The following is a 10,758-nucleotide window of genomic DNA, read 5'->3' on the forward strand; positions in this document are numbered from 1 at the left end:
AGTTCACCCAAACCCATGTCCATTTAGTCGGCGATGCCATCCAACCATCTCATCCTCTCGTCCCCGTCTCCTCCTGCCCTCAATCTTTCCCAGCATCAGGGTCTTTTCAAATGAGTCAGCTCTTTGCATCAGGTGGCCAAAGTACTGGAGTCTCAGCTTCAACATCAGACCTACCAATGAACACCCAGGACTGATCTCCTTTAGGATGGACTGGTTGGATCTCTTTGCAGTGCAAGGGATTCTCAAGAGTCTTCTCCAACACCACAGTTCAAAAGCATCAATTCTTCGGCACTCAGCTTTCTTCTCAGTCCAACTCTCACATCCATACATGACCACTGGAAAAACCATAGCCTTGACTAGATGGACCTTTGTTGGCAAAGTAATGTCTCTGCTTTTTAATATGCTGTCTAGGTTGGTCATAACTTTCCTTCCAAGGAGTAAGCGTAAAATCACCATCTGCAGTGATTTTGGAGCCCAGAAAAATAAAGTCAGCCACTGTTTCCACAGTTTCCCCATCTATTTGCCATGAAGTGATGGGACCGGATGCCATGATCTTAGTTTTCTGAATGTTGAGCTTTAAGCCAACTTTTTCACTTTCTTCTTTCACTTTCATCAAGAGGCTCTTTATGTTCAAGAGACATGAATTTCAAAGATATCTGAATGATTTCTGTTTAATAGGTCTAGAGGTGTAGGTTGGCTTTTCCGCTTTCAATCCCTTCAGACCTGCTCTGCTGTCTCCGGCTTGTGTTCTTCCTGATGAGAAGGATGCTGTAGTTCTAGTCTTTTCTTCTCTATGTAGTGTGAGTTCTCTGACTGCCTGGCAGAATTAACTCTGTCGGTGTCTGACACTTCATTTATTTACACGTTGTCAGTGATCTGGTTGAACGTGTGGGTTCTCAGGTCTGTGGGATCACTCCTTTCTGGTCACTCTTGTTCGTTGGTCACACGACTGAGCATCTGCAGCCTCTGACCCCTGTGCTTCTTGGGGCGGTTAGAACGCACCCATCAAAGGAGGAGAGGAAGCCCCTCGTCATCCGTGGCCTCCGACCCAGCTTCTCCTGTGGCTGTTTGTCCTCCAGATGCAGTGAGGGGCGGGCTGACCTGTGCTGCCTGGGAGGCCCGGGCGCCTCTCCGTGCGCAGTTGTATGAGGAGTGTTCTCATGTCTCTGATAGTTGGTGTGGATGACTGCAGCTCAGAGTCTGATGTGATTGTTGTACCTTCAGCCCTGGACTTTGTCTCACAAGATGACATGCTGACACCGCTGGGGAGACTGGACAAGTATGCTGCGAGTGAGAACGTATTTAACAGGTACGTGCACATGCTCTCCACTGGGGGAGGCGGGAGGGTGGCTTTTATTGCACGAATTTCAGTTCACAGAAGTACCCAGTTTAGAGCAGGTGTCACTGCCACGGGCAGTGAGAGTCACCCAGCTTCACTGCTGGTCACAGCTGTGGCCGCCCTTACACTCCTTACTCCTCTGTCCTGTAAGAAAACGCGCTCTTTCTTGGCTTTTTGGCAAAAAGCAACCAAAAAACCCCACTACTTTTTTTGCTGTTAAGCATCATTTTGCCGTTCATGTGAAGTGGCTACTGAGGAATCTGTTATTCCTCCAGCAGGGGGCGGTGTGTCCCTGCCGTGGACCAGGTGCTGGCTGGCGGGGGCATGGGGCATGGCAGGGACGTGCGCTCTCTCTCCCCAGTTGCACTGTTTCTCCACCTGCAGCCCCCAGACCACCTGGGAAATTCCCAGTTTCTCTGGGAAATTGGAAAGTCTTTCTAGCATCTTCTGAGTGTATATGTATGAAACTCATTTAATCAAATATGTAAAGATAACATTTTATATAAAAAATGATACTTTTCCCCTATCTATGATAATTGAAGGTATTAACAATTACTTGAAACAAATTTTCAGTGACCTTAGGAATTTGTCTGATAAAGGTGAAACATTCTGATAAATGTTCAGTCTCATCTTAATTAAAATAAAATCCATACCAGCATTTGTCACTTAGAAAATTGTCACTTATAAGATGTGTTAAGAAAAACTTTTGAAATCTGTATGGATTCTGGCTTTCAAATTCTGAATACTAACTGTTGGATGCCACTGACCGTGGTATAATCTTCTTCTGTGCAGACAGATGGTGGCCCGGAGTCTGCTGGACACGCTGAGGGAAGTGTGCGATGATGAAAGAGAGTGCATTGCCGTTCTGGAGAGAATCAGCAGATTAGCTGATGACTCAGGTGTGTGTTTACGCAGGGGAAGGTTTCTTTTATCAAATTTAAGTTTCTAAAAACTAATGAAAAACTTAAGTGTAACATGAGGTTTCTTGGAAATATTTCCTAAGTAAATTATCTAACCCAGGAGTAACAAGAAAATAAAAAACCTGTTACTAAGATCCAGACATTTTATATACCAGGCCCATTTAGTTTGACTTTGGAAATTTTTCAGAAGAATCTAAGAACATTGTTTTGCATCATGTACATTCAGAATAACTCATTACTGTAATAAAAATTGTAAACTTTTTTGAATAAGTAAAAAGGGATGGAGTGGGGTGTAAAACTTTTTTGTCAAAAAATGCATTCTTACTTAAAAAATGTTATTCATTGTAAAACTAAAGCTGTTTGTCTCTAAAGTGCAGATAGGAGGAGAGTCTGCTTAAAAGGTAAACTTGTTTTGAGACTTAGAATACAGTTTATTACGTTTTTAAAAAATACTTTTCACTGAGGCAAAACATACATAAAATATACCATTTTAACCTAATATTGCTTTGAGCATATTCCTATATTTGATTTTAGAAACAATTCAGAAATAAAATTTTTTCTTAAATCCATGATCTCTTTATTGAAGTGGGTTATTTTTCCATTTCTGTCAAACTTTCTGGCATGTCAGCATTCTCATCCTTTAATTTTTAGATGAGCTCATTTTTTGGTGAGCGTCTCTTTTTATGGGAATATGTTTACTGTTCACATTAGCCTTACTTAGATAGTTTCATTTTCCTGTAGAAAAAAAAGTTAGTAAGCTCGCTAATATTCTGTTACTATTTCATATGATGTTCTGTGTAATTGCTCATGTATATGCCTATTCCAAAGTGGTTTTAGGCGAGTGTCATCGCTGGCACCCACTCCAGTACTCTTGCCTGGAAAATCCATGGACAGAGGAGCCTGGTAGGCGGCAGTCCATGGGGTCGCTAAGAGTCGGACACGACTGAGCGACTTCACTTTCACTTTTCTCTTTCATGCATTGGAGAAGGAAATGGCAACCCACTCCAGTATTCTTGCCTGGACAATCCTAGGGACAGTGGAGCCTGGTGGGCTGCCAGACGTCTATGGGGTCACACAGAGTCGGACACGACTGAAGCGACTTAGCTTAGCTTCATCATTATTTTTACTTAAGTTTATTTTTGATTTGGCAGAGATAAACAATTTAACTTAAAACTTTGGTACTGTTGCATTCCATTGTATTTATTCCTTTCTTAGTAGAGACCTAAATATTTCTTAAGGCAGAATTTGTATTTCTTCTGCCTGTTTACCAACTGCACTGCTATTTTTTAATATGTGAAAGTGAAAGTGTTAGTTGCTCAGTCGTATCCGACCCTTTGCAACCCCATGGACTAGAGCCCGCCAGGCTCCTCTGTTCATGGAATTTCACAGGCAAGAATACTGGAGTGGCTAGCCATTCCCTTCTCCTCTATGTGTTCTAAAATGTGTCTCAAGTTGTTGAGTTCCTGCTGAATATCTCTGCTGACATTTATACTTTGGATACGTGTAAACAGTATATACTCTATGCCAGGTTCTAGATTGAATGTTAGAGCCATTACCAAGATGAATAAGAATTCCTTTCATTAAATTAACAGTTGAGTGAGTGCAGCTGACGTACTAACAGTAAGCCGTAACAGGATTGGGGCTGGCTTCCGACAGCTGGTGGCATCTGAGCTGGGTCTGATGGTACAGAGGGGAGAGGAAAGGAGAGGTATAGGGGTCTGGGGAACTTAGGACACTGGCCCATTTGGTCAACAGTGGGTTTACTCATCCTGCAGTTTAGAAAAAGTAGGCTTAAGCGAGGGGGCTGAGGGCTAGATTGTAAACATTTATACTGTTTTGGGCCTGAGAGTTCACACTGCTTGTGATTTGAAACAGTAATGCAGAGAGCGTTGACTTGAGGAGAAGCTGGGTTGGCAGGAAGGCCTACTGGGCAGCTCCTCTGACTGTTAGGAGTCGTCTGGGAGCAGTGTCAGGGTCAGAGGGTTGTCAGAGCCACGCTATCGCAGCCTCCTTGAGTTTGAGGGTTCTAGTCTCTCTGTCAGATGTCAGGAAGTTTTGGTCTTAATATTCTTAATGTTACGTTTCCTCTACCTCAGACTCCTATTTTTTTTAAGTTTTCTTTTGTTTAAGTAGATGTTTTATTGTTGATGTTCAGTTGCTCAGTCGTGTCTGGCTCTTTGTGACCCCATGGACTGCAGCACACCAGGCTTCCCTGTCCTTTACCATCTCCCAGAGCTTGCTCAAACTCATGTCTGTTGAGTCAGTGATGCCATCCAACCATCTCATCCTCTGTCATCCCCTTCTCCTGCTCTCAATCTTTCCCAGCATCAGGGTCTTTTCAAATTAGTCAGTTCTTTGCATCAGGTGTCCAGAGTATTGGAGTTTCAGCTTCAGTCCTTCCAATGAATATTCAGGACTGATTTCCTTTAGGATGGACTGGTTGGATCTCCTTGCAGTCCAAGGGACTCTCAAGAGTCTTCTCCAACACCACAGTTCAAAAGCATCAATTTTTCAGCGCTCAGCTTTCTTTATAGTCCAGCTCTCACATCCGTACATGACGACTGGAAAAACCAGAGCTTTGACTATATGGACCTTTGTCAGCAAAATGTTTTATACATTTATACATGGTTCAAAATACAGAACTCCTGTTAGATACATCTTTTGTCCCTAATGAAGTCTTTGTAAAGTGAAATTAGCTGGTCTTCGTTTGGGGGTTTTATTTGCCTTGAAGGGCTTCCCACCTCAAGATTCAACTTTTTTTTTTTGACCTTGCCCTACAGCTTACAAGATCTTATTTCCCCAATCAGGGATTGAACCTGTGCCCCTCTGCAGTGGAAGTGAGTACTCCTAATCTCTGGACCACCAGGAAAATCCCTTAAAATCTTGTCTTTTAGTGCTTTTGATCTTTTTTTTTTTTTTTTAATTTGGATCTCTGATTCACCTAGAATTTATATTGAGAGAGCAGTGTAGGAGTCTTACTTTTTTTCCTCATATAACCAGCTTGCTTTCTTACCGTTACTCAGGGGACAGTTGGTCTTTTTGAAATGCTGTCACATTTAAATCTGCCATATGCACTTGGGTCTTTTCAGATTTTTTTTCTTGTTATTTTTATTTTTATTTTTTTTCCTTTTTTTCTTGTTATTTTTAATCTGTCGGTCCTTTAGCATTTGCTGACCCTCTATCGTCATAGTTAAGTCTGACTACAAACTCTGCACTCACTGGCTGCATTCAGGTGAGGAGCCAGTCCTTATAGCCTGTCTGGGGGCTCTGAGAGAGCAGAGTTTGTGGGTGATGCCGTATACAGTTGACCTGAACTCAGGTGGAAGTCCTCACAGGGAGTGACCGTAGGCTCCAGGCAGGCTCTGAAGACAGAATCTGGGAGGGGGTGACCTTGCCATGTCTGTGAAGAGCATCACAGAGCGGAGCGTGTTCCCTGAGTGCTCACAATGCCGGGAGGAGAGTCTGGGGCTCTTCTGGGGGCCCTCCTGACTGCCCGCCTGGCAAGAACCCTGTGCGGGGAGGACGCATCCACTCAACCTTCCTGTCGTTCCTGCAGAGCCGACCGTGAGGGCAGAGCTGATGGAGCAGGTGCCTCACATTGCCTTGTTCTGCCAAGAAAACCGGCCAGCAATCCCGTACGCCTTTTCAAAGTACTTGCTGCCCATTGTGGTTCGCTATCTCGCAGATCAGAATAACCAGGTAGGAGGGCCCTGTCCACGTTCCCACAGAAATGTGTGCCATCTGGTGGTCTGCTTAGAGTGTTCCTTCCACTTAGACCTGGTCATTTGGTTTCTCAGAATGACAAAATGACATCTCAGAGAAGATGGGGAGAGCCTAGGAGATCGCCTTAGTGCCGCAACAGACAGCGCCAGTGGCTGCTGCTCATCTGCCACCCTTCCGGGCGGCCCCCAGAAGTTTGTCACAGGGAGACCTCTTTTCCAGGAGTGGCTTTTCTGTTCCCCTTGATCTGTTACGACGCAGTCTGCCAAGTTCTGTCTTTGCAGAGCAGCCACCAGTTTTTGTCTGCAAAGTTGTGCCAGTTGTGAACCTTTGGTTGGATGAGGAGTCTCCACAGTTGTGAACTTCATGCCTTAGGGTTTCATCATACTGTGTGTGTGCCTCATTGATGTGTTTGTTTTTTCCCAGGTAAGAAAAACGAGCCAGGCAGCTTTGCTGGCCCTGCTGGAGCAGGAGCTGATCGAGCGCGTCGATGTGGAGACCAAGGTGTGCCCCGTCCTCGTGGAGCTGACAGCCCCCGACAGCAACGATGACGTGAAGACGGAGGCTGTGGCCGTAAGTAGAGCTCAGTTTTTCAGTTCAGGGAGATGAACTAGTGTGTGACCATAGGAGGTGACGTTAGACACGATGCCATATTACTTGTGGTAGGGTGGGTACGTGTTGGGTATCAGAGTAGCCACGGGTCATGGAATTTGAAACATAAATGCTGGGCTCGGAGTAGACAGAGGCTTCGGAGGGCAGAGGTGTCTTTCCTGGAGGGCTTGTGCCGCGTGGAGCTCCTGGGATGATGATCCTTGCTAGGCTCAGAGAGGCCAGGATGCACGGCAAGAAAATAGTGAATCAGCTGTGAATTCATCTCATCAAAAGGAAAAAGTAAGATGGCAAAGATAGCCAGGATCCTTTTAAAAACGCTGTATTGAATGAAGACGCATTTGAGCTCCTTGAGTTGCTGTTGAGCACTTTTCTAGGCACTGTGAGTGCACAGTAAGAAAAGAGAGTGATGCTGCCTGTTGCTCCTGTCCTTGATGGCATGCTCTTTGCAGGGAGGAATATATGATATGTTACAATTACTAGAAAAACACACAGATTAAGTCGTCATGCACATAATAAAGTCAAATATGGTGAGTTTTCTGGTTTTTGGACATGGTTAGCAAATAGTTTGATTACTTGAGAGCCATCTCAAGTTGGGCTTGAGTTACATGGGTTGTATGTTGTCATTCACATCTGTGTTTCCTCAGTTTATCATTCACATCTGTGGTTCCTCAGTTTAGAAAGTAAGAATTCTTAAAATAGAAAAGTGATCAATCCATCTGAAAACTAATTTAAATTATTTAGGTAGTGAGAATTTGCTGTTTAAACCTAATACAATGGCGTTTGTGTTGATATGAAATAAAATTACACTAGAAATAATTTAATAGTGCTTCTGGGTCTTTTGTAGGACGAATTATATTTTCTCTCTAGTGCCTTTCATTGGAAGTTCCATTATTTTATTTTTAGATACTTAGGTACCAGTTAATAATGAATTTAGATAGTTTCCAGTAATTGCATTTTTATTGGAGTGAAATTCACATAACATAAAATCAATCATGTTAAAGTTCACAATTGAGAAGCATTTAGTACATTCATTGTGTTGTATCACCTCTGTCAAGTTCCAAATCATAGATTTTTTTTTTTTTAATTTCACAAACTTCTCAAGAAAAAAGAAATTGATTTTGGTGTAACTGTTGGTTTATATTGAGCAGAGTTTAACTTGCTGTGTTGTAATTTTTGATGTGATTGTGGAATAGTAAAACATTGTAATTATAACAGGGCTACACCCAGTGCTAGTGAGAAGCGTGTGCTCCTCTCACAAGTGGTTTGCGTTTATTCCGTTATGTTTTGCATTCCCTATCTTCCCGGTTGTTTTGTTTTGAGAATAATTCATCCTAAGAATTTAATTATGCCAGATTGGTGATGCTGTGTATCTTTGCATCATTAGCTCGGGCTTGGAGATGCCTGGAAACAGTCTGGAGTCAAGAAACCACGCTGCTTTAGGGGATGGGGGGTGTCAGTGTCGCCCCCCCCCCCCGCCCCACTCTGAGGGTCGTGGGTCTGATAGGGATGGGCCAGCCTGACTGACTGTGGGCACAGAGATCTCGCCATTTGTTTAGGTCTTTGCCTCATCTCCTCATTGTTTGGTAGTTTTCAATAGATCATGTATGTACTGTGTTAAATTTCATGTTTGTTTGTTTTTCATTATTGTGAATGTTATACATTTTCAGTTGTTCATTGATAATTTATAGAAATACATTTTTTTTTTTCATTCTGTCCTATGTCCTGCAAACCTCCTTAAGCTCACTTGTTTGTTGCAGTGGCTTCTTGGTAGGTTCCTCGCTGTGTGGTCTGTAGACAGTCATGCACATATGGGTAGAGTCCCCTTTCTATCCAGTCAGTTGCCTGTCCTCCTAGTATTTGCCTGGGCCGGGGGTGGACGTAATATATAATGACGACAGACCGTCAGGTTTCCTTATATTTTAACTCTGGGGGGAAGGTATTCAAATGCATTGAGCTGGTTTTCAAACAGTCCTCACTTTGCCTGGAATGGTGTTATCCAATTCCTGTGCATCTCAGACCTCTGTCCATGCCTTCCTGGAGCCCTGGTGTTGCAGAGTAAGTGTGTGGTCTTCCCGTTTTCGAGTTTCAGAGACAGTGGGTGCTTTGCACAATGAGGGCTGGCTGTGTGCAGGCTTTCCTTAGCAGTGACGGTGCCCTGCGTCCAGACCCTTCTTGTGGGTGGATAGTCTTTCCTTTGAGCAATCACCATTTATTCTCTTATCAGGGAAATGTAGTTCTTTTCTTTTTTTACTTTTATTGGGCAAAATGATTAATAAGGTTGAAACTATAGGTAAAAATGCAATTTTTAGGATTTTCTCTGGGTTTATTGTACCTTAATAATCATTGGGCTGATTCTGTTGGTAGTAGTTAATACCTGTTTTTCTGTCTTCAGCTTGGACAAATAGGATGAATTTTTCTGTGATGTATAAGGACATCATGTCATTTTTTATACTTCCTTAAGTTACATACTTTTAATAAATTGGCAGAAGTCTTGGTTTGAAGGTGCGTTCAGTATGTCTGCACTCTCATTTATTTTAGATAATGTGCAAAATGGCCCCCATGGTTGGCAAGGACATCACGGAGCGTTTGATCCTCCCTCGGTTTTGTGAGATGTGCTGTGACTGCAGGATGTTTCATGTTCGAAAGGTAATGTGCTGGCGGTGGTAGGATATGGGGTTCTTCTCGTGGCTACTGTATGATCTGTGGAATTGAAAAGATTGTTTTTAAAGAACACTGTAATATTTTGAAATGTCAATGATGCTTTCATTGTCAGGTCTGTGCCGCCAATTTTGGAGATATTTGCAGCGTCGTCGGCCAGCAAGCGACTGAGGAGATGTTGGTAAGGCCTGCAGACAGAAACCAAGGAGAAAGCAGTGCTTCACAGAGCAGCACCTGAAGTTTGAAATACATACAGTGGCCCCCAAATTGTATTAACATAGTTCCAGAAAGATAGTATGACTTTGAGAGTTTAAGTTTCTGTAACCTGGGTGTTTGTATTGTGTTGTGTTTAAGGACAGTTTGTTAAAAGTGCAGATGTTAAGAACCATCAATCCCTTTTTAATTCCATTATTATAAAATCAGTTCTTACTTATTCAAATGAATCTTTCATTTTATTGCAATCCTAGAGTATTTTAGTGACCAATTAGATTTACAGCAGGTGATTTTTAAATGGTTAGTTCATGGGATGTAAGGGCTTAAAGTACAAGTTAATGTGCTCGAAGAGTTTTGGAAACCACCTATTATGCAGAGTCATTAAGTACAGACTCAAGCTGTATTTGTCAGGAGTGTCTTTGCTTTTCCACAGTCAGTAGTGGAATGAATTGGGTGTGATTTATTTAAAGCTACTAATAGCTAATATTAAATGAGTCTTCTAAATTTTGTAAAGCTAATGTTTTAAATGCTGGGTAAGTGAGAAATGAAGTAAAAGTAACAACTGAAACCCGCGTGTGTCTGCCTAACGATCGGGGCCCCTCTCGCCCAGCTGCCCAGGTTTTTCCAGCTCTGCTCGGACAACGTGTGGGGCGTCCGCAAGGCCTGCGCGGAGTGCTTCATGGCTGTTTCATGTGCCACGTGTCAGGAGATTCGACGGACCAAACTGTCAGCGCTCTTTATTAATTTGATCAGTGATCCTTCACGTTGGGTAGGGCTTTGTTTAATTATCATTTTTGTAAAACAGTGCATGTTATAGAAAATATGATTTTAATCCCATAATTTAAGAAATAATTTATCAGTTATGTTACTGCTGATACTTCTGGGAGTAGACAATGGACTACTATATTAACTTTTGTTTTTTTTAAACAGGACAAAATTTCTCTTCCATGCAAATATTTTGTAGGGTCTCATATTCACATCCTCACAGTTTGGATATTCAAGCCAAGATTAAAAAGCTTAACAGTAAAAAGGAGAAAATGACTGAAGGGGAATTGTAACTCCTAGCTGAGGATAGACTAAGGGTCTGCACATGTCCTTTCTTCCCTCCGTAGGTTCGGCAAGCAGCTTTCCAGTCTCTGGGACCTTTCATATCTACGTTCGCTAATCCATCTAGCTCGGGCCAGTATTTTAAAGAAGAAAACAAAAGCTCAGAAGATACATCAGTAGAAGACAAAAATAGGTAAGATCTTTAAAAACTTTGCTTTCAAGTTTTACTGCTTGTGAGCAATTTTTTTC

General features: G+C 42.6%; 1 protein-coding gene across 1 annotated transcript in view; it reads left to right on the forward strand.

Annotated features, from left to right (window-relative positions):
- Positions 1 to 601: 601 nt before the first annotated feature.
- The window catches only part of PPP4R1 (protein phosphatase 4, regulatory subunit 1), a 30,539-nt gene continuing 20,382 nt past the window's right edge, over positions 602 to 10,758 (forward strand). Inside the window, exons 1-8 of the mRNA XM_010859082.1 lie at positions 602 to 1,309; positions 2,132 to 2,238; positions 5,816 to 5,958; positions 6,406 to 6,552; positions 9,130 to 9,237; positions 9,365 to 9,430; positions 10,073 to 10,231; positions 10,575 to 10,702. Coding sequence (XP_010857384.1) covers positions 1,146 to 1,309; positions 2,132 to 2,238; positions 5,816 to 5,958; positions 6,406 to 6,552; positions 9,130 to 9,237; positions 9,365 to 9,430; positions 10,073 to 10,231; positions 10,575 to 10,702 — 1,022 coding nt within the window. The 5' untranslated portion in view covers positions 602 to 1,145. The remainder of the gene's footprint in view (positions 1,310 to 2,131; positions 2,239 to 5,815; positions 5,959 to 6,405; positions 6,553 to 9,129; positions 9,238 to 9,364; positions 9,431 to 10,072; positions 10,232 to 10,574; positions 10,703 to 10,758) is intronic.

This window comes from Bison bison, unplaced genomic scaffold (genome assembly GCF_000754665.1).
Source record: "Bison bison bison isolate TAMUID 2011002044 unplaced genomic scaffold, Bison_UMD1.0 scf7180017864453, whole genome shotgun sequence".
NCBI lineage: Eukaryota > Metazoa > Chordata > Mammalia > Artiodactyla > Bovidae > Bison > Bison bison.